This window comes from Protomyctophum parallelum, assembly GCF_964188405.1.
Source record: "Protomyctophum parallelum genome assembly, chromosome: 6".
In the NCBI taxonomy this organism is placed as follows: domain Eukaryota; kingdom Metazoa; phylum Chordata; class Actinopteri; order Myctophiformes; family Myctophidae; genus Protomyctophum; species Protomyctophum parallelum.
In genome coordinates, this window is record NC_139701.1 from 35,776,242 (window position 1) to 35,799,335 (window position 23,094).

At 45.0% G+C, this 23,094-nt stretch overlaps 1 protein-coding gene across 1 annotated transcript in view; it reads left to right on the top strand.

The window, feature by feature from the left end:
- The window catches only part of insrb (insulin receptor b), a 114,810-nt gene that overhangs the window by 12,325 nt on the left and 79,391 nt on the right, over window positions 1-23,094 (top strand). Inside the window, exon 2 of the mRNA XM_083767719.1 lies at window positions 16,099-16,647. Within this exon, the coding sequence (XP_083623845.1) occupies window positions 16,099-16,647 (549 nt within the window). The remainder of the gene's footprint in view (window positions 1-16,098; window positions 16,648-23,094) is intronic.

Here is a 23,094-nt window from a genome sequence, read left to right on the forward strand (position 1 = left end):
TCCACTCTGGGGACCCATCTGTCAGAGGCTAGGTAACAGTGAGTGATTTGTTAGCCGGGGGGGGGGGGTTGAACGTTGAAACAACGTCAGGAGTCCTTCCACTCCATACCTAGCATACCCACGGATATCCTATATGGAAAAACCAACAGGGGGGAGGGGTGCTTTGAAAATCTTTATGAATCGACAGGGCGTCCCTTGAAAAAACAAGCAACTGGGGGAATATTATCCCATAATCACAAACTTCATGTCTGAATGTTTTATTGTTGTGCAGGTTCTGTGATTAATAAAGGCTTCATAAAAATGATACAGCCTAAAGGTTCATCAGCATGGTGAATGCCAGAGAGAGAGAGCAGGGAGCTATTAAAATAACCAGATACAGTACATGTCCGCTGAAATTCTTCGGGATCAATATGTTTACTGTTTTCCTATTGGTGGGAGAGTTACAGGGCGTGTGTGTGTACATGTGCAAGATTTTTCCGACAGCAGCCAGGGAGAGCCGGTGGTCTACCAGTTCAGACAAACGGGCCATTAAACTCACCTGGCAGCCCCACCTTTGTGCATCACTCCATCTTCCCCTCTGCTTCTCCCTTTCCCCTCCATTCATCAAAACGGGTCCTCTGTCACCCCCCCCCCCCCAGTTCTCCACTCAAACACCTCTTTCCTTTCTCCTCATTCTCTATTCTCTCCACATTTCAAATTCTGCCTAATTTTCTCCTCTCCATTGTCTCTCCCCACTCTTTCCCTTGTAGTCTCTCTCTCTCTCTCTCTCTCTCTCTCTCTCTCTCTCGCTCCCTCCCTCCCTCCCTCCCTCTCGCGCACACGCACATCTAGAGTCTAATTTCAAGGCAGTTAGAATCAAATATTTCTTTCCTCTAGGTCTTTTTTCCCCCCTTTGTTTGCATCACATTTAGGATTCTATCATCTATTCACCTGACCAGGCAGAGAGGGAAGCACCTGTACCCTGCCCTACCGAACCAAGTAGTGTCAAACATGATCCTCTGGTGTAGACCCGGTTGCGGTCAAACGTTGTCCTAGTCTTTAAGTCTCCTGGGAGCTGACACACAGTGTGCAGACTTATTTTTCTAATCTCAAACATTATCATCTTCCCTCTATCATTTAGTTATTTACTTTCTCTGTCACGCATGCCACCTTTCGACTCCGTTTTTTAACCATTCATTCTGAAATAGTTTGCTGACTCAAGTATAACATTTTTAAGTGTCAGTAATTTCTTTATATTTAAGTTACTTCATATTACGTCATATCCTCCTTAAAGGCAATTTGAAATGTAATTTTGATTCATCTCAAAGTTCCAATGTTCAATGCCAAAAACGCAATTATTTGTGTGACAATGAATCGCCAACTTAAAATTTGTAATCGTGACAGCCCTATTTGCGAGGCACAAAGAGACAAGGAGACCAGTGGAGCAGCAGCTGATGGCCAGCAGGCAGGCGTACTTCCTCCAGCTCCCATGCTGCATAGCGCCGGTCGGTTTGCGGGCCGCTGTGTCGGTGAGGCTCGGCCCTGCAGCTGCTGCCGTGTGGCTGCAAGTCTAGAAGGGCAAGGCGGCCCGGGCTGCCCCCTTCTCAGGCTCGGGGCTCACCACACCAAGACACCGCAGTGCTCCCTGCTCGCTAACGTGGGAAGATGAAACGGAACATCAGATGTTTTATGTATTAGTCACTCTCTGTGCATTTTGTGGTGTGCGTGCGCGCGTGTTTGCGCACGCGCGCGCACGTGTCTCCACTGTATCTTTGCCTCTCGCACCAGTCTGCAGTTGATTAGCTGCACCCGTTTCATACTCTTCCCTCTGTTCCCAAGCGCGTGGACTATGTCAGGAATGCTGTTTTCCCCCACCACGCTTTTTACTTGTTTGGAGCACCACCTGGTTTAGCCGTTTTGTGAGCCGCAGCCAGAAGGTTTTTTTTCTTCTCTTTTTCATTCTTTTTTTGTGATTTCCTTCACGGTAAAATCCTCAGGGTGGATCCATTTGGTTCCATTTGTACACTCAGAGTTAGAAATGGGAACATGGACACTGAGGATTTTTACTGTGTAGTAAATTTCCAGACGGGGAATGCCCCCCCCCCCCTTCTGTTGTACAGTTGAAATCCGCTTCAAACTGACCGCTTTTGAATGGCAGAAGAATTTGCCTGGAGACTTGCAGTGAAGGAGCAGGAGACATGGCGATGCAAAGTTGTATTGTCAGCGTGAAATTGTTGGAATTTACTTGTGGATTACATTCAAAGCATTCAAAGAGAGAGCACACATTTAAACCATATAGGGCGTGTCAAGAATACATGTGCATGAATGTTGTTTATTATAACGGGAAAGCCTTTGGTTCCAGGATTCAGTGTATGGAATGCGTCACTCTCAAACGACCTCCATTCCGGAGAGGGTTATGGTGGTGAGAGGAGGCTTTGCTGTGCTGCAGGCAGCACCACGTGAAGCTGAAGAAAGGAGCTGGTATTGGAATGAGGAACTGGGCAGATTGGACAGACCTCCGATATGAAGACAATGGGGCTATCTTATCGACGACACAAAGGCACTTGGGCTTCGTGTTCTTGGCCTGTGTTTGGCGTTTGGGACCATGGAATGGGGGGGGGGGCTGGGGTGAGGTGGGGGGTAGGTGTTTTCAGGATAAAGGTCAGAGGGTCAGACATGTATCCGGAAGTTGGTGTTAAAATTCCTCAAGGCATTAAACTGGAGCGAAGAGGGGAATAAATAACATGTCTACAAATACTGTATATTCAGTAGGGGTGTGGAAAAAAATCTATTCGAATGAAAGTCTCATTATAAACTATTCAAAATCGATTCATAATTTCCTTTTTTTATTTTTTATTATGAAATGTAAGATTGCTTACCTTAATCACAGTAAACATGTCTTCAGTCATATTCAAGTCACTTCACAGCTGTGTCACTGTCGAGCTGACCCTCATTGACATTAATGAATATTACTCGCATCAAGGCAATGATGTTGTATTTCTGGTATTATATCATTTTTACTGGGCTAGACTAGCTAAGCTAGAGTTGTTAAAGTCCAGAACAATATGACTGAAATAATTTAGATAAAACTGATTGGTTAAATTTTTTTATGAGAATCCTTTTAATAGTTTTGAATTGATTTTTTAGGGAATCGTGACCCCAAGAATTGGAATCGAATCGTGAGATAGCAGAAGATTTACAGACCTAATATTCAGTGCACTCGACAGCGGAGCCTCTGTAGACAGACACTTTGGATGAGTTCTCTTCTCTAAAGTCACCAGTGTTATCTGATTAATACCCCCCTCTTTCCCTCTCTCTGTTTTGTTGGCGAACCATCTGACAGCTCAGGGCCTGTTGCCTTCCTCTCTTTGCTTCAATCTGGCATGGCCTGGCCCTTTGCCATGTCCTGAAACAGGACCCAGCTCTATATAAATAGGCTGGACCAGCTCCCCTCGCCATACTCTTCAATGGGAGTCTGAGGCAATGGAAGAACAGGTGCTATTCCCTTGCTCTTCAGCGCTCTCTCTCTCTCTCTCTCTCTCTCTCACACACCCCACCATTCTCTACGTTTATCTGACGTCCTTAAGTGTGTTACATGTGACCATTCAGCATGAGGTCAGGCATGATGCACCTGTTAGCGCGGCTTGTCCCTCGTATCACATGCTCATAGTTCAATCAAAAGTAATTCAGTCGGAATAAGATTTTAGCATGCCACTCTCCTGGCCGGGGTTTCTACATGGCACCAAGGTTGTCTGGTGAGAGATTGTTTGTCAGATTTGGCTGTGCTGTTACATTTACATTTATTTTATTCATATTATGGCACAATACACTTATTTCCTCTGCCCGCCTCTGTCTCTCTTTTCCTGGCACTATTATTTTGGTTTTCAACTCTCTTTGTGTTGGAGGTACAAGTTGGTACATGTTAATCAAAATGCCTCTCATGCAATTTCTCAGCGTCATTTTTCACTGCGGAAACCACAGCTTGGCAGTGGGCACCCAGGGAACTGGCTTTACTTCTCAGGACTTTCCACAGCTACAGTATATTAACAAACAAATGCATTTTCCACTGGCAGTCCACTTGGCAACGTGGCCCGCATATTTTCTCTGCCGGGGGTTTGTTTAGCGCCTGAGCTGTCCACAAATCTATAATCAGCTGGATCACCTCATCGGGGGTAACGTAGTCTTAAGCTGATACAGAGGAGGGGAGGGGGAGAGGAGGGTTACTTCACATGGTCCAAAGTTAGCGTCCCACCTGGTTTCATGCTGGCCAGGTCTGGTTTCATGCTAAGCTAACTTGTGGCTCTGTTCCGCTGCGGCGAGAGGTTCGGTTGGTTGCACCGAGAGGCAGAGGCAGCTGTTCTCTGGTCTGTCACACATCCATGTGGGGCCGGAGTGGGCTCCAGCCGCTCGCCTTCCAAAACCACCACTGTGCTCCACTTTCCCTGCTGCCAACCAGCGTCGTCCCGCCGTCCGCGCGGCTAGCATTGGTGGACGCGTATTAAATTCTCAGCAGGGAACGCAACTCTAAAAATAAGAGAGGGATCCGTTCTGTAATTGTAGCTACATTACGTTGGAGGCTGCAGCTGTGGGCCTTGACAGAATCATGGTCTGAGAGGTCACCGGTTTACTGCTATGACCCCGTTTATTTGTCCATTTTGAAGTGAGAACAAGGGGGGTGGGCGATATAGAAAAATATAATATCACCATTCATTTTCACTCAGTATCACGATCCGCAATATTATCACGATTTTTATGTTGGTTTTTATGGTTACTTAACAGTACAGCCACCTACGAGGTAACAAAGTTAAGGAAAAGTAACGGACCAAAATGTTCATTCTACAGAAGTTTAAATTAAGGTGGAGAACTGCAAATCATAGACTAATGCATTCACTGTATCACAGTATATAAAATAAAGCAGCCTGCATAAAACCAAGGGTTGTGTAGCCATTTACACATTTCTACTGAGACAGTATTTGATAGCCTGACCTAAGCAGAGACATTTCTGGCCTAGATGGGAGGGTCGCGTCTCAGAAAAGCGCGCACCCTGATTGGATCTCATCGATCTGTCCGTCACCCCCGGCCCCTCCTCTCCCCCCTAGTGCAGCGCTACGGCACATCATTTAGAGCGACGCCTACGCGGAAGGGTTGACTCCCACTTTTAGACTGGTTCAGCCCACGGCTTTTTCCAGGCTTTCATCTTTCGCGCAGACGAAATGAAAGCCTGGGTATCGAGGCTAGTATTTGAAATTAAAATATTTTATTTTCAAATGGTTTATTGGCGCTCCATAAATACAAATAGCATCTATCATAGCAAATGTCTTCAAGGCTACAGGTATAATACCAATAATGAAAGTCAATAATGTAAGTAGCTATTCTTAATTCTGTATATATATATACAAGTAGGACGCGCAAACGTGGGAAGCGAACGCAGCTCGTGTGTGTGTGTGTGTGTGTGTGCGTGTGCGTGTGCGTGCTACAGCTGCGCCCTCTGGTGGCGGGCGGGTGGTGTCACAGCGGGACAGACACACAGACATACACACACACAGACGGACACGATCTGCAGGGTCTCATAGTTAGTGCTCATTGCGTTCGCAATAATTTGTGGGAATGTGGGTGCACAATTTCACGGAAATCACGCGATGTGTTCATGATTTGCAGCATTTTGTTTGAAACTGAGCACTCCTGTGAACTTTGGAAGCCAATCTTAACCAATCAGGATGGAGTCTGAGAAATCTGAAAGAGCCGTTTCGTTGAATGGCTCTAGAGAGACTGTGTACCAATTTGCGATTTACAAAATCTGTAGGTGTACTGTGCAAAAACTTGTTTTGCACAAAGCGGCCTCCTGGTGGCGCTATAACAGGCCGTTCTGGAAAGTTTGGGGCAGAGGTTCATCGTTGGCATCCAGGGAGTGTGTGTGCAAAATTTGGCATCGACCGGGTTAACGGTGCGGGAGATTAGCTGCTCACGGACACACGGACGGACAGACGGACGGACGGACGGACACACACACACACGGACGGACGGACGGAGTGCAAAACATACTCTCCCCTCATGCCTTCGGCCTGGTGGAGACAACAAAGCCAAGTGACAGCTGTGTACGTAAACATTCGTGAGCATGCTTGCAGTCCGTGACTGCTCCGGCCCTCATGAAGTCACATTTCGTCCAATGCGGCCCCCACCCCAAAGTGAGTTCGACATCCCTGGGATATATATATACGATATCTCTGAAAAGGCATATCGTGGAGACATTGTATCATCTCTGCGATATTTATCACCATATTGCCCACCCCTACTAATACCGCATGAGAACACTTTGCCGTATATTCTCCCTCTCATTCAGTGTTCAGTAAGTAATGGATGTAGTGTAGGGAATGGGATCATCATCTATTGTTTGTAGCTCAGGTCAGTGTTGTACAAATGGATAAATGAATACTGAGGATTGTTGTGTGCGTGCATGCATGAATCTTCAGTGTTTTGCTCACAAAAGGTTCCATCTGCGTGCAAGAATCGTATTATTTTGTGTCTATGGGCCTCTTCGCCTGTCTCTTCCTCCTGAGCTCTGGCCGTTTCTTCTTGGCTACGTGTGTTCTCAAACACCCTGCCATGCCATGCCACCTCCTTCAGCCCCCCGCTTCCCATCTTCTCATTCCTGCTGCCAAATTAAGTGTCTAACGGACATGAAAGGCGGGCGCTGGGCCCGGGCGCTTCTACAGAGATCCACATTGCCGTACAGTACATTCCACTCTTGTTTAGTCCATTCTCTGGCCTCCCCTATACAGCCCTCTCTCTCTCCCCCAGCCTCCTCCGCGGCCTCATTAGCGACTGATTGGGTTGTTATTGTAATTAAGAGTTCTCGGACAGCCAGTGAGAGCACCAAGCTGTCTGCATATGGGTGGTCCTCAGTGGGTGGGGTGGGGTTGGGTCTGGCACGGTCATTGCTCATTCCCCCCCACCCCACCGAAATAAAAAGCATGCCCCTCATCCCCTTATGGTCCCCCCCCATCCCACTGAAATAAAAAGCATGCCCCTCATCCCCTTATGGTCCCCCCCCATCCCACTGAAATAAAAAGCATGCCCCTCATCCCCTTATGGTCCCCCCCCACCCCACCGAAATAAAAAGCATGCCCCTCATCCCCTTATGGTCCCCTCCATCCCACCGAAATAAAAAGCATGCCCCTCATCCCCTTATGGTCGTCCCCCCCCCCCCCCCCACCCCACCCAAATAAAAAGCATGCCCCTCATCCCCTTATGGTCCCCCCCCATCCCACTGAAATAAAAAGCATGCCCCTCATCCCCTTATGGTCCCCCCCATCCCACCGAAATAAAAAGCATGCCCCTCATCCCCTTATGGTCCCCCCCCATCCCACTGAAATAAAAAGCATGCCCCTCATCCCCTTATGGTCCCCCCCCATCCCACCGAAATAAAAAGCATGCCCCTCATCCCCTTATGGTCCCCCCCCACCCCACCCAAATAAAAAGCATGCCCCTCATCCCCTTATGGTCCCCCCCATCCCACCGAAATATAAAGCATGCCCCTCATCCCATTATGGTCCCCCCCCCCCCCCCCCCATCCCACCGAAATAAAAAGCATGCCCCTCATCCCCTTATGGTCCCCCCCCCCCCATCCCACCGAAATAAAAAGCATGCCCCGGCCCTCATCCCCACCCCACCCAAATAAAAAGCATGCCCCTCATCCCCTTATGGTCCCCCCCACCCCACCCAAATAAAAAGCATGCCCCTGATCCCCTTATGGTCCCCCCCACCCCACCCAAATAAAATTCATGCCCCTCATCCCCTTATGGTCTTAGTCTCCTGTTCTTTTTTTGTGTCAGACATGAGACTCATAAACACATATTGAAGTTACCGGTCATCTTTGGAAAGCTATATTTAGATACAGTTCACTCGTTAATTTCCAATTTCTCAATTGTAGTTATTGAGTGAATATGATGAATTTTATAACAAATGACATGTTTAGAGAAAATTCACTTCCTGATTATGTCTTTTCTTTTGTTGCTTTCTGTCCTGTCATGTCTGTTTGGACACGACCACATGTGTTTAGTCCAGGGGTCTTCAGGGGGTCCGGAACCCCTTTACATTAACCACTTGAACCCTCACATCCCTATTCTGATGGGAAGTGGGAACATTAGCCAAAAATAGCAGATCTACAAGCTCACAACGTGTCTGTGGTTTGGTGTACAGGGAAAAAAGAGCAGTCCGAGCCAAAGGTCAAGTTTACAAAGTATTGGGGGTTTAAGTGGTTAAATGTCTGAAAAGACACTTAACATTAATCTAATATTTAGTGTGTGTGTGTGTGTGTGGGGGGGGGTGGGGGGGGGGGGGGGTGGGGTCGCTGCTTCATTTCTGTCTCAGCTAAGGGGTCCTTGGAAAAACGTTGAAGACCCCCCTGGTTTAGTCTGTTCAGCGTCCACACCTTGGCTTGTTCAATTCTGTTATCTGGCCTAGTAGCTAACCTTGCCCCCCCTCCCTCCTGTGTGAAGTTGTGTGTATGTGGCCTGTCATGTAACCATAGGGGCCTTCCATTCATGCATGTGATCACCAACCGTCCTGGAGGCCCCTTACGTCATCCTGGCTGGCTGGCGGGTCGGGCTCAAGTTACAAAGCCCCCATTTCCAGTCTCTTCCCCCCCCCCCCCTTCAGAATTGCCCTCCTCTTCCTTTCCCCTCTTACAACTCTCCCCCCCTCCTGTTAACTCTCTCCTCCTCGCCGCCCTCTTTGGCCTCACCGTCTCTCCCTGCTCCTAAACCTGGGGAGAGGGGGAGGGAGGAAAGGTCTCATTGTTTTAAAGATACAGTCAGTGGGCCTCTGAGCCAACCCCCCCTCTTCATAGCATTCTATCCCCACCCCCTTCCCCTCATCCAGCCCCTTTCTCCTTCTCCTTCCCTCCCTCTTCCCCATCTGCCCCCCATGGACCCTCTCCTCATCACCTCCCCCTTTCCCTACCTCGCTCCTTCCTGTCAACCCAAAACAAGATTCCATTTTGTGGCGAATGCTCCCAGCTGCACTAGACGTCCACCCCTCACACTCACAGCCCGCCGGCACGTTCAAGTGTCACGGCCGCTCCTTCGTCATGGCTCACCGTAAACGTGTGTTTTCTGTGTTATCTCACAATGAAAGGAGATATAGTCTCACCATTTACTGTAATGCATTTCTTTTATCGCTTTTGTTTTGTTTTGGTGAACAGGTTATCTTTCCACCCTCTCTGTGACTTTTGAAAATCACTGTGGGGTGGGGGTTTGCCCCCTGGTCCTTTTCTAGTGTTGCGTAAGGAGATGTTACGTTGTCTGTCTTGTTGCACAATAGGTGTCCGGTTTGAGCTGTGGGATGAGGAGTTATTGCTTTGTGTGTTTGTTCCATTTTAAAGTGCGTGTGAGTGAGAAAGAGGTGCTGTTTTACGATTTTTGACTACTAGAAATTGTATGATATATCGTTTGATTTGATTGCGCCGCTGGTAGGGCTGACCCCAAGATAATTTATTAGGGTTCAGAGGTTCATGTTTTTGTCGTATTTGTATTTATGTTTTTTTTATATAATTTTGTGTGTGTGTGTGTGTGTGTGTGTGTGTGTGTGTGTGTGTGTGTGTGTGTGTGTGTGTGTGTGTGTGTGTGTGTGTGTGTGTGTGTGTGTGTGTGTGTGTGTGTGTGTGTGTGTGTGTGTGTGTGTGTGTGTGAGATATTCTGAACATTAAAGAGAACACGTGAACCATGTCCTATCTTTACAGGAGACACAAAGTATTTTGTTGTAGGCTTGTTTATGCAGCTTTATCTGATGAGCCGAATAACAGATGAAATTGGATTCATTGTCATTTTACAAGTTGGTTTTGGCTGGCGTGGCAAGGCTGGCTGCATACCGGCTTGTGCTCAGCTGAATAGCCTGTTTGTGTGTGAGCAAGAGAGAAACAGAAGCCCACTTGATTTACTGCAGTCAGTGGTTTTGTTTTTTTGTCAAAATGTAGAAGCAAAAGGACAAAGAAGTGTTACTCTTCCATCTCTGCAGTGTCTAGTGATGACGTTCAAGGACGGCACAAACAACTGTGTGTGTGTGTGTGTGTGTGTGTGCGTGCATATCTGTTGCTGTGTGAATATGAGTGTGTGTTGGGAGCGTGTGTGCCCCATGTTCACACAGTGCACGAGGAGGTACTGGTACTGCATGTTCTGCGGCGTTCATAAACAAGCGGACTGGATGAAGTATGGCCTCCTTGGACAGAAACGCGTCATTCAAGAGCGTAAAGTCAGGGATTGGTCACTTCCCTTCCCTTTCCTCTTCCTCCCTCCCTATTCTCGGGACTGTCTGAGATAATTGATTGGCTCTGAAGCCAAGAGGAAATATACTCTGCTGACTATGTGTGAGAACAACACAGCCCCAGAGGTCCCACCACCAAGGTGTGTGTGTGTGTGTGTGCGCGCGTGCATTTAGCGGTGCATTCTGGAGGTCCCAACAACACCGTTGGGTCTCACTGCGGCGTGACCTGGAGGTCCACGTTGGTCTTTGGCCATATTTCAGTTTCTCTCTTTAGCAGAGGTCAGCACCTGAAGAGGGAACACTGACCCCCAGAACAGTGCAAAGGTCGGCCTTCACTTAACCCCTCGAGGCACCACATGGAATTTAGGTTTATAGCTTCCTTAACTGCATTTCAATGTTTTGACTCGTACAGAAGGAATTATTGTTGTTGGCAGCGACGTGAGCTTGAGGTTCACAACCGAGTAACATGACTGGATTTAATAGTGAACCCCCTAATATGATCAGTGTTAGGTTCTTGGCGTGACCTTACCCAGCCATGTGCTGTTATGAACCAAAGAAGCCTGATGTCATTTCCACAGAGACCCATCAGAAGTCGGAGCGGTGCTCTGCCATGACCACCCACCAGTATGCAGACTCAACGCGTCGTAAATCCATTCTAAACTCGTCTGTCTGGCTCATTTCAACGTGAAGACAAAACGCATAATGTTATTGTTATGATGTCGTAAAGTTTTAGTCTTTGTAGTACGTGTACATGAACAAATATCTCCAGAGTGGCAAGACTGTAGTTGACAAGTGACAATATATATGGAGTTCTATTAGAGGTAGATTTTGTTGACACTTTGAATGGTAAGCGAAGCTAAATGTTGTGTTAAATCAAATATACATGATTTCATCTACTCAAACACACACATGCGCTGTCCAATGTAAAGCTGAACAAACAAACAGCGAGGGTCATACTTGGCCTCGCACAGTCGCACCAAGTACAATCAATAGCCAGGATTTAAATATCACTTGTTCTATTTAATTCCATTGTTGGTAATTGTGTCATCATGTCAAATGAGACCAATCTTATATTAACCCATTTACCTACGTAGGTAAAGCACATTGTTACGTTTTACACCGTCAAATTACAGCGGCCAAGCCTTTAAACAAAATGCAAAATATGTACTTGAGCTCCAGAAGTGTTTTTCTCTATTGTTATGCTCTATTATTGCTTCCCACTGGCACCTGCTGTGAAACCATTTTAACAGTGACATTGGTTGCACACAACCATGACATAGAATAGAGTAGACCTTTGAATAGACCTTTGCTGATCGAACAGTCTTATCCTGTTGGTAAACAACGCAGGCTTATTTGGCAGTCAAGCTACCACAGACAGCGCTGGTTCTTAGCCATTCAAATGAGACTCGGTCTCTTTCATTGATGTGCTGTTGGTCAGCATTTGTACCTGGATGGATTGTTGACATGTTTGGTTTGTTAACCATTAACAGAATGATAAGTTAATGGATAACTAACGCCTACAGGATGATAAGGGTCATCAACTGATTTATGGGAAATTAGTTTTGTAAAGGTGTACAGTACATACATAAGCCTACTTGGTGCGATTGTGTGTATTTCTATGTGTGTCACTGTTTGTCCCTTGAATGGAATCAGAAGATTAAATGTAGACCAGTAGAATTCCGCTGTCATTAGCATCAACAAGGCTGACTCTGACCCACCATTTACTGTTCTGCCACCTCCTGCTACTAGTCCGGCAGCCGAGGTGGACGGGTTGGTATATAGTCTTTTTTTATTGGCCTAAAATATTGTCTATAAAAATATATATCTTTTGGCTTTTTCTGCCTTTATTAATAGGATGAAACAGGAAATGGGGAGAGAGATGGGGGGGAAAGACACTCTGTAGTCTCACAGGCAATGGGGATAGAGATGGGGGGGGGGAAGACAGGCAGCAAAGGCCGTCGGGATCGGGAGTCGAACCCGCGGCATGCTGTCAGGCTGGCTCAGCAGCCTAGGTGACCAGACGGTTGAGCTAACCGCCCGGGCCAAAATATTGTCTATATACATACATTCATGAGTCCACTTGCTGACTACTTGTCAGTATTGAGCAATTTCTTATAGGGGTTTCTTGTGACCCTACGGCAAGCAAAAATGTCAACTTTCCTTTTGCTTTAAGTATCATGATTCCGAATCCATTCCAAGCATTAGTTTTGCACAAAATACTCTCCTTGGGCTAAAAACAGCCATTGCCACTTGTCCAAAATGTGCTGACCTAATCACATTTGTCATGACGTCTATGGCCGTTTTTAGCCCATGCAGTGTTTTTTTGTGCAAAACTAATGCGAATGGATTCAGAATCATGAAAACCCCTTAGTTTGACATGTCACAATACATGCTACTTAAAGCATAAGGAAAGTTTGACATTTTTGACATTTTTGCCTGCCAAAGGATGTTAATGGTAGGGTCACAAGAAACCCCTATAAAAATTGCTCAATACTGACAGCCGATCAGCAAGTGGATTCATGAATGTATGTACAGGTCCATCCCAACGAATTAGAATAATCTGAAAAAGTTCATTATTTGCCATAATGTAATAAAAATAAATAAACTTTCATATATTTTAGATTCATTACACAACAACAACAATAATTCAAGCCTTTTATTGTTTTAATATAGATGATTATGGTGTACAGCTCATGGAAATCATCTCAGTGAATTAGAATATTATAATAAGTATATTAATGTATGCACTATGCAGTTACTACTTGGTCTGGGCTACTTTTGAACGAATTATTTCGACAATGGGGCACCAGGCAGTTACTAGTAGTTTTGGCACTGTGGGCAGGTGCCAAATCGAGCTGGAAAGGAGAATTAGCATCTCCATGAAGCTTGTCAACATACTGAAGCACAATGTACTCTAAAAAGTTGGCTGTCTTGTAACCATTGTTACATTTTCACTACAGTGGATCAACACCAGCAGATAATGGCCTAAATCATCACTGTGTTTTGTCATGTCCAGAGTCTCAACACAACCATCTATTATGATATGTTACAGCACTGTGTGCTTCAGTATGTTGACAAGCTTCATGGAGATGCTACTTTTCTTTTCCAGCTCGATTTGGCTGCTAGTAACTGATGTACTGACCATGGTATTACTGTGCTTAACTGACCAGCCAACTGGCCTGACCTGAACCCCACAGAGAATCTTGGATGTATTGTCAAAAGGAAGGTGTGAGACTGAGACATAAGACTGAACAATACAAATTAATTTACGGCTGTAAACCTGGGCTTCCAAAACACCTCAACAGTGCCACAGGCTGATCAGCTCCATGCCATGCCCCATTGATGAAATAATTTGTTCAAAAGTAGAATTTTAGATAGAGATAGAATTTTTTGATTTTCATGAGCTGTACGCCATAATCATCAATATTAAAACAACAAAAGGCTTGAATTATTTCAGTTGTTGTGTAATGAATCTAAAATATATGAAAGTTTATTTATTTTTATTACATTATGGCAAACCTTTTCAGATTATTCTAATTCGTTGGGATGGACCTGTATATAGACAATATTTTAGGCCAATAAAAAAGACTACCAAATTTCCCACTTTAAACAAAAGAAGCCTGTCCGCTGCCAGACTATACTCAACATTATTTCACCATTTTACTTTTTCACAAAAATTCACATTGAACCGTTACCATTCTCTCTTCGATCCTCTATCCTTTATCTATCTCTCTTCTTAAAGGTAGTGTGTAAGCGATATTTTATGGTTAAAACAGAAAGTTAAAACTCTATATATACTGACAGTAATCACTGCTATTGAGAGCATCTGTTCCATAACAGTCTCTCCAGTTCTTTAGTTAAAAATATACATTTTGAGGTGGGCCACCACATTCATCCAATCAGGAGAGAGAAAACCCATTTATCAGCTTCAATTTCTTTCACTAAACCCCACCCCAAAAGCGATTGCCCAATGCCAACCCAAATAGTTTAGCAACTGTTGCTACGGTGGGCAAGCTTTCGTCACCTCAAAGTTGTGTTATTTTGCATGGCTGTGTTGTTGAACACATACACAGGAAAGTTGACAGACCCACCCAGGTGGTGGCAATAATACTAATCACCGTAGTCTTACCGTGCATTACATGAAAACTCCTGTCGGACTGTCGTTAAAGTTGATAAGAGTTGGATACTGCTCGTAATGGCTCGTATTTCTAGTTTATTGAAATAATGTCATGCACATTTGTCCAGTGCATAGCCTACTGCAGGCCTTGTTGACTAGACTTAGAAGACATTTTTGGTATCCCGGCCTTCGAGCCCCCTTCTGCCTGGACAAACACTTTATAGTTTATAGCATCAATTACTATTGAAATATACAGCTATTTATCACTTTATTTAAAATTACCACATCTTTAAGTTATTTTCCTATGAAAGTAGAAATGCTAATCGTAGAGCTGTTGCATAATCTCACTCCCCATATTGGAGCTCTCTCCATTGACTTGACAACGGAATAAATTACAAAACTGGATCATTAATCTCTGGATCCTGCTTCATTCTCCAGTGATGATGGGTTGACATATTGACTTGCATGTGCAGTGTACAGAGCACTGTTCCTTCACCCACCCCTTGATACCCGATAGAGCAGAGAACTGTATCGTATTGTTATTAGTGCCCTGCCACAGTAGCAGCATGTCTCTTCTCTCTCTGCTGCACATCTCTTACTGTAAGTTAGCTGCCCTCTAATGAATTCTCTGCTTCTGGTGTGGGTGTGTGTGGGAAGGAGGAGGAAGGGGGGGGGGGGGGGTTCATGTGTCATGTGTGCAAGCGTGCAGCCCGATTATGAATGAGCAGAGAGAAATAGTTTGCTTGCAGGCTTTTATTTCAACCATTTCCTGTCTTTCATTCAGATGAGACAGTGCCATACAATAATTTCCTCTCTGGGGAAATGCCATTGAAGCCTGTGAAGAGAGAGGGAGAGAGAGACATAGACAGAGAAAGTGCTAGCTTGAGGCAAGTCAGATTGTCAAGGGTGCTGCGAGGGAGGCTGCATTTGTGAATGGATCTGCTCTACTTAATGCAAATCACCAGTGGATTCATGACTGCACTGAGATGGGAAAGAGAAGGACCCATTGATGTCAATATCCGGTTGTTTTAGTACAGTAGCAAAGTGACTCTTTGCCTGCTACTAGGCCCCATTCACGCTAACTGCAACGCCTTGTTGCTTTAATCACACAGTAGTCTCGCGTGGCCAGACTGTTGCCTCCCACAATATTCAAATGTTTCAGGTCATACGGTCTGGAGCACAGAAGCTCTGATCATGAGCAAGCTCAGTTTCGTCTTTACAGTCGCGCATATTTATCCTAATATAAATTGAAATCATCTAAGCACATATAACTTGTTGCTTAGCAGAAATGGATAGTAAAAAAATGAAATGTAACTATTTTTAAAAATATAACGGAAATGCCAGCTTCTTTTACTCTGATTCCGGGAGGTGTAGTTCCAGACTCTAAATAGCATTCGGAGATTGTGGAATAGTTGTCTGGTGGCTACGCGAGACCAGTCACACAGATCTGTTCTGGTTGTTGTATTGTGCTCAAACTATAAATGCTACTTAACACTTAACACAACAGCATACATGGTTTGTGTTGATGTTGGAGATGTCACTTTTAAGGGGCGGCCGTAGCTTAGTAGGTAGAGAGGCCATCTGGTAATCAGAAGGTCACTGCTGAATATATTTATATACAGTAAGTGTATACAGTAACGCACCAAAGACCTCCAGAGGAACTGCTATACTTAATTATACCTCTCTCTCTCTCTCTCTCTCTCTTTTGTTTGTTTGTGTTCTTCCCTCTCTCCTACTACCAGTCTGCCCAAGTAAGGACATCCGGAACAACGTGACCAACCTCAACCAACTGGAGAACTGCACCATCATCGAGGGCCACCTGAAGATCCTGCTCATGTTCAAGACCAAGCCCGAGGACTTCCGCGGCCTCAGCTACCCCAAGCTGCGGGTGGTGACGGACTACCTGCTACTGTTCCGCGTCTACGGCCTGGAGAGCCTCACCGAGCTCTTCCCCAACCTGACGGTGATCCGCGGCAACAACCTGTTCTTCAACTACGCGCTGGTGCTGTTCGAGATGCTGCAGCTGAAGGAGCTGGGCCTGTACAACCTCATGAACATCACGCGTGGCGCCGTGCGGATCGAGAAGAACCCTGACCTCTGCTACCTCTCCACGCTGGACTGGTCCAAGATCCTGGACACGGTGGAGGACAACTACATTGTGGCCAACAAGAACGACAGAGAGTGCGGCGACGTGTGTCCCGGCACCGCCCAGGGACAGACCACGTGCCAACAGAACATCCTCAATGGACACTTCCGCGGGCGCTGCTGGACGCAGAATCACTGCCAGAGAAGTAAGTGTGTGTCTGTTTATGTGTGGGTTTAAGTGTGTCTGTGGGAGAAAATAGGAAATCATACCATGTGCACACATTGTATACATTTTAACGTACACAATGTATGTGCCATTTTCCTTCATAAATAGCATCATTTTTCTCATGGCGTCATGTAACTACCATAATGTGGAGCAAATTAAGAACAGAATCTCATAATTATAGAGAAGCTCAGCCTATATTGAAAGCTGGTAGAAAATGTCAATCCTTCCACATACGGAGGTGATAGCATAGCACTTTTCCCTGAATCCATCACACTCTCATGTTGTTAAGTGGCCCTTTGAGACACATAATAGAAATATGCACCGGAGATTTCTGAACCGGGAAATCAATTGGAACGACTGATGTTTTAGCTCCAAATGGCCTTTCTAATGATTTCTATGATGCGGGGGATGCTGAGGGGGACGTGGACATTCATGCCCCGCCCCCGATTAGTATTCACTGACAGCATGAGCATTGTGGGTAAGTGAGTAGGGAGGAATCTGCATTGTGAAACAGCAGAAGTCCTCTATTGTCAGGCTGATGTAGGGTAAAAATGGGAATTATTGCTTAGTTATGCTCCATCACACCATGGCGTTGCGCAGATCGGTTAACCAGCTCGGTTACTTTGCGCATGCAACGCCATCGTGCAACAAAGTATAAAGCGGGCTTAAAGAAGAGAGAACAGAGGGAGTGAGCGAACCATGGAGATTGTTTTGAGGGAGAGAGCAAGAGACAGATGAATGTGATTTATAGCAGCGCGCTTTGTTTGTTATAAATCATCGTTTTATATCCCTGGCTTAAAAAAAGAACTGTGGGTTGGTTTAGTGCTGTTGCCAGCCAGTGGGTCAGTCAGTCATTCAGTCACCAAGTCAGTCGGTCAGTCTTTCCTCTCCTACCGTAAACACACAAAATAGCTTCTATTGTAAGACACAGAGAGAATGGTTATTATTTTTTTGAAAGCGATTATAGCTTGTGTTGTTTTTTCTCTGTCTGTGTGTCTGACGGAGAGGCTAGCGTTCAAAGCGTAATGACCTCGGCCATGTTTATACTCCAACATTGACTGCTACAGCCCACATATTATGTTGGCTCCTCCATTTTCTGCCAGGCCTCACTGTCGGGAAAGACATAGGAAATGTCTCTCTGTCTCTCTGTCCTGGAATCTGGCAGTCCTTTGCACAAAGTTCAGTGTTTTTAATTACAGAGCTCAGCTGTTGATGAAGACCAATTTATTTAGTTTTTACATTGTTTTTACACACTGTGATTGTTGTTTTGTCCTCATATTTGATTTGTGTTTTATAACCCACAACCCTAGAATTAAGAAAACAAATCTAGTGTGGTGGTACACTATATGGCCAAAAGAATGAATGACAAAAAGTCTTTGAGGACCTGAGCCATATCTTGAGCCGGACTCTGTTCCAGGGAACGGAGTGAATGTGTGTTTGTCTGTCCCTTTTCTTTGGAAAGGCCAGGGGAGCAGGTATGATGCTGAGATCCCATGTCATGTGAGAGGCACTAGATTAGTCAAGTCCGAGCAGGAGTCCGAGCAGGAGCCATTTCTAGAACATGATGGTGTGTGTGTGTGTGTGTGTGTGTGTGTGTGTGTGTGTGTGTGTGTGTGTGTGTGTGTGTGTGTGTGTGTGTGTGTGTGTGTGTGTGTGTGTGTGTGTGTGTGTGTGTGTGTGTGTGTGTGTGTGTGTGTGTGTGTGTGTGTGTGTGTGGTGTCAATTGCACTTACTAAAAATGTATTTGTGTGTTTGATATGTGCACTTAGCGTCCTCAGTAGAGGTGAGAGCTCCAGTTCCGTAACTTCTGTACAGAGTACAGACTTGTTTAACCCATTAAAGACCTGAGGCAGATTCTACAGAATTGCCTTCTAAAGCAGTAGTCCTCAAACGTATTCTGGGCTCCTCCTACAATCCACAGTGTGACGTGCTCTCATACCGTAGGTTAGCCTAGATGTGAAGTGAACCGCAGGAAGAGTGAAAATCTTGATTTCCTTCTACTGCTTATACGAACACGTGTTGCGTGGTTGACTAGGGGAAACTATAGGATCTCTAATTAGGACTTTAGTGAATGAAAACTTGTAGTTTACAAACACATGCAGAGACACTCTCATATACACACACGCACTCGCACATGCACATGATCAGGGTGGAGGAGCATTAGATGGGGCATTAAAGTTTATACGTGAGTGGAAACTGTGGGGTTGTTTTTGTTGTTTTTAACAGGGTTCCAGTTGCCTGAGGTAAGAGCCTGGGTTCCTCTGATCCTACATGTGCCCCTAACTTGCAGGAAAACGTGTGTGTGTGTGTGTGTGTGTGTGTGTGTGTGTGTGTGTGTGTGTGTGTGTGTGTGTGTGTGTGTGTGTGTGTGTGTGTGTGTGTGTGTGTGTGTGTGTGTGTGTGTGTGTGTGTGTGTGTGTGTGTGTGTGTGTGTGTGTGTGTGTGTGTGTGCGTGTGCGCGTGCGCGTGCGTGCGATTCTGGAAGTTGAATGACCGAATCAACAAATGTCATCCTATTTTACATTTATTTTAGAAGTGGAGCCGTGCCCCAACTTTCCATTGCTATTTTTCGCACATCACATCTGCACACATCAGTAGCTACCAGGACCATAACGCTCTTCTGCGTTGCACTGTGATATTGACATTGCACTAGTCTAGTATTTTACAGTGTAGGGTGCAATCAAAGTAGCCTAGAACAGGGGCGGACAACTTTGATGATAGAGAGGGCCACTATACAGGCACTCCAGAGGGCCACATTGCATATATACTGTTGTAGCCAAAATAGACTACAAGCTCAAAACGCGTCGCATATTTAAATTGAAATCCTGAATATTCTTTTCTATTTTTGATTTGGAATCCTGAAAAGTTACATTTTTATCGTTATACTTATGTTAACGTCATGAACTTAAATGCAAAAACATTGGACATAAAAAAGACTATATTAGTAGCTTAATGACTAGCATTAAAATGTTAGCCTGAATCAATTCAAGCGGGTCATGTTTGCATGTTTGGAATTGTAACAGCTGAATTCAATAATATATCAGTATTATAATATTAACCCGTGGGCCGCATTAAGTGAAGGTCCACTGCGGGCCACATGTGGCCCCCGGGCCGCCAGTTGCCCATGTATGGCCTAGAAGAGAGACATGTATGAGGACTGACATTCATTGGCCACTGCTATGTCTGCCATGCGCGTGGCTGTGCCTATTTGTGGTGTATTCATGTAGAGCGGTATCGGTGCTCATGCTGCGTTGGACCCGTAGGTCAGTGCGTTTGCAGGTTCTGTCAAGAAAGATAAGATAAACTGTTATTGTTCCCCAGAGGGAAATTCAGGTGTCACAGCAGCAACGGTAGCGAGAAAAAAACACAGGAGAGGAACAGTACATTTAAGAGTCAAGGATGAGGGACCGCATTGCAACAGTTAATTGATTACAAAACACAATTTGATCAATAATTAGTAATTCGAATTCGAATTTGTTGAATTAGTTTGAAGTAGTTTGGATAGTTTGGATTACTAATTGATAGTAATAGTCGCTAAGAAGATAATTAATAGTTTCAGCCCTGTCAAGAACCCAATGAAGATACAGAAGAATAGAAATACAGATACACTTAAGTAAGTAAGTGCTCTCAGGCAGCAATCTTCCAGCTTTCACAAGCTGTCACAAGGCACTTTGGTTTTGTTGCCTGATTGAATGTTGCTGCTCTCTGGCTTAATTGGACAATAGAAGGGTAATAGTGCATTGTGATTGAGTGGTGGTGATGGTTGCCTTGTAGAACTTCTGAGAAGCTATCTATCCCAGTTGTAAACCTAATGAAACAATTTCTGATAACTTCTTTGCTTCCGATAAAATAAGGTTTTTGATTGGATAATCAAGGAATTGTCATCAGTCTGAAAGAGCAGCTGTCAATCAGTGATTTTGTCGCAGGAGAAATTCATAATTACTGTCATGCATTTTGCTTTTATTTTGTTGTATTTATTCAAAGTGCAACTCTTTTTTTCTTCCTAGTTTTGAGCTGCTCTAATGGTAATATTCTCCAAAGATGAGGTCACTTGAAAGCAATGGGTGACATGAGCGTTAGAGCAGTGGTTTCAAACTAATTTTGCGTCACAGGTATCGTTGTCAAATTAGTATCACATTAGGTTTGACAAACGGCATGCGAATAAGGCGTCTTCCTGGCATGCCGAGAGGCAGAGTATGTAGCCACAACACCTGTTTAGGTTTGAATTCCTCTCACGGCCTTTGTCATCCCTTCTTTCAAGGTTGTCTTTTCTTCTTTACTCTCCACTACACTGTGTTGCCTCCAAATAAAGCAGAAAACCTGACATTAAAAAAAAACATCCAGGCTTAACCATGGTGTGCTAAATCGTGTTAATTTCACTTTGATTTTACCGTCTAGCAATGAAGTTGGGAGTTAATCTCTCAGGTTGGGTTGAAGGCGAGAGAGGAGGGGGCTCTGGGGTTGAGCACGAGAGCTACTTTCCTTTTCTATTGGAGAACAGGAATGAAGGCCACCTCTACAGCGCTGTACATCCCTAGCAACAGTTGCCAGGTCGGAGCTCGGGTGGGCACATGCAGTGTGTGTACACCACTGATACCTGCTGCTGATTTGAGAGACCGGATAGGTTGGCATGCATATGTGACTGTGTACTATCCTCTCTCTCACACACACACGCGCACGCATGCGGGCACACACACACACACACACACACACACACACACACACACACACACACACACACACACACACACACACACACACACACACTCTTAAAAAAAGAAATAATAATAAATATATATATATTATTATTTCTTTTTTTTAAGATGATGGAATGAAGTGAGATGGTATGGAAGTGTAAGGTTTACATTCAAAGATGAGGAAGAAAGAGCCAGAGTGAGAGGCAGCAAACCGTAGATCTGCTGTTTGGATATGGCTCTCTATCTGCTGCTGCTGCTGCTGCTGCGGCATGGCACACTCTGTCCTCTGTAGAGAGAGAGGCTTGTTCAGCCTCACAGACACCAGCCAGCTACGCCACGCTTGCACAACACACACACACACACACTGAGGGATATAGTAAGCTTTTCAGGTCAAAGTTCACCTTTCTTTGGCTTGGGTGCGCTGTTGTTGGCTCCCATTGTTTTTCAAAAGCGTGTGCGCACACACACACACACACACACACACACACACACACACACACACACACACACACACACACACACACACACACACACACACACACACACACACACACACACACACACACACAGTCCCCAGTTCTGTCAGAGAGAACCCATTGTTCCTGTGGCTTTTGTCACTGTGAGGTGAGGTTGTGTGTGACTGGGTGTACATGTGCATTTATATGTGTGGGGGTGTGTATGCGCATGCGTATCTAAACCCATGGGCTGCTATGTGCTGGCCTTTACAGTTGAGGTTTGAAACCACCAGTGTTAAGTCTGTACTGTATGTCTTTACAGAGTGAGGAGCCTGGATATCGGATCGCATGGATATTATAATCACCTTCTCCTTTGACTCTATTAGACCCATCGTTGCTTAACTCTGCCCTCTACAGCTGCATTCCCTACTTGCCCAGTGATACTCGTACAGCCTGGAGGTGTTCTGGGTTATAGTATAGGGACATTTCCTATAGGCGTGATATGAATGTAATGGATAACAATTACTTAAAGGTATATTCATTGATTTCACTCAAAAAAACCTTAGGTTTCGTTTTTGGCTGGGACCCAGGCTTTCGTCCAATCAGGATAGAGACTCAAAAACGAAAGCTACGGTTTTTTGACCCCCAGTGGTTAACTGGGGACAGGGAGGAACTCCTTATATGGTCAGCACACTCTATAGTAGAGAGGAGTATCACAACAAAACAAAAAAATAAGTGATATTTGAATTAAGTGAAATCACTGAATATACCTTTAAACATTTATTGCAGTTTTAAAATGCAAATAATTGCAAACTTACCTGCGTTCGCTGAACAGTTGTATCATATACTCTTACTGTTGGAAATACATTGCCATTCAAGTAATAGACAAGAATAGAAGTGGTTGTCATTTGCAATCAATCAGTGTTCATACCAATTGGCATTATCTTACCATGGCACATACATACACACAGTGAAATGTCCGTGAACAGAATGAAAAATAGGAGATTCTGGGAGGTTCATCCAGAAAGGGAGTGTGCAAGGAAGAATTTGGAGAAAGAGAGCGGGGTGGAGTAGGGGCTGGACAAAACAAACAGAGCAAAACCAACATGGCGGAGCATTTCAAGTGCGTCTCCCAGCTCCAACCAGGTACACACACAAAAACACATGAGAGAGAGAGAGAAGCTCAATGGAGTGTGTGCAACAGGTCAGCACCCGTACCAAATTAAAACAGCAGGCCTCGTGTATCAAACGTTTTCTTAAATGTCTTTTCACTTA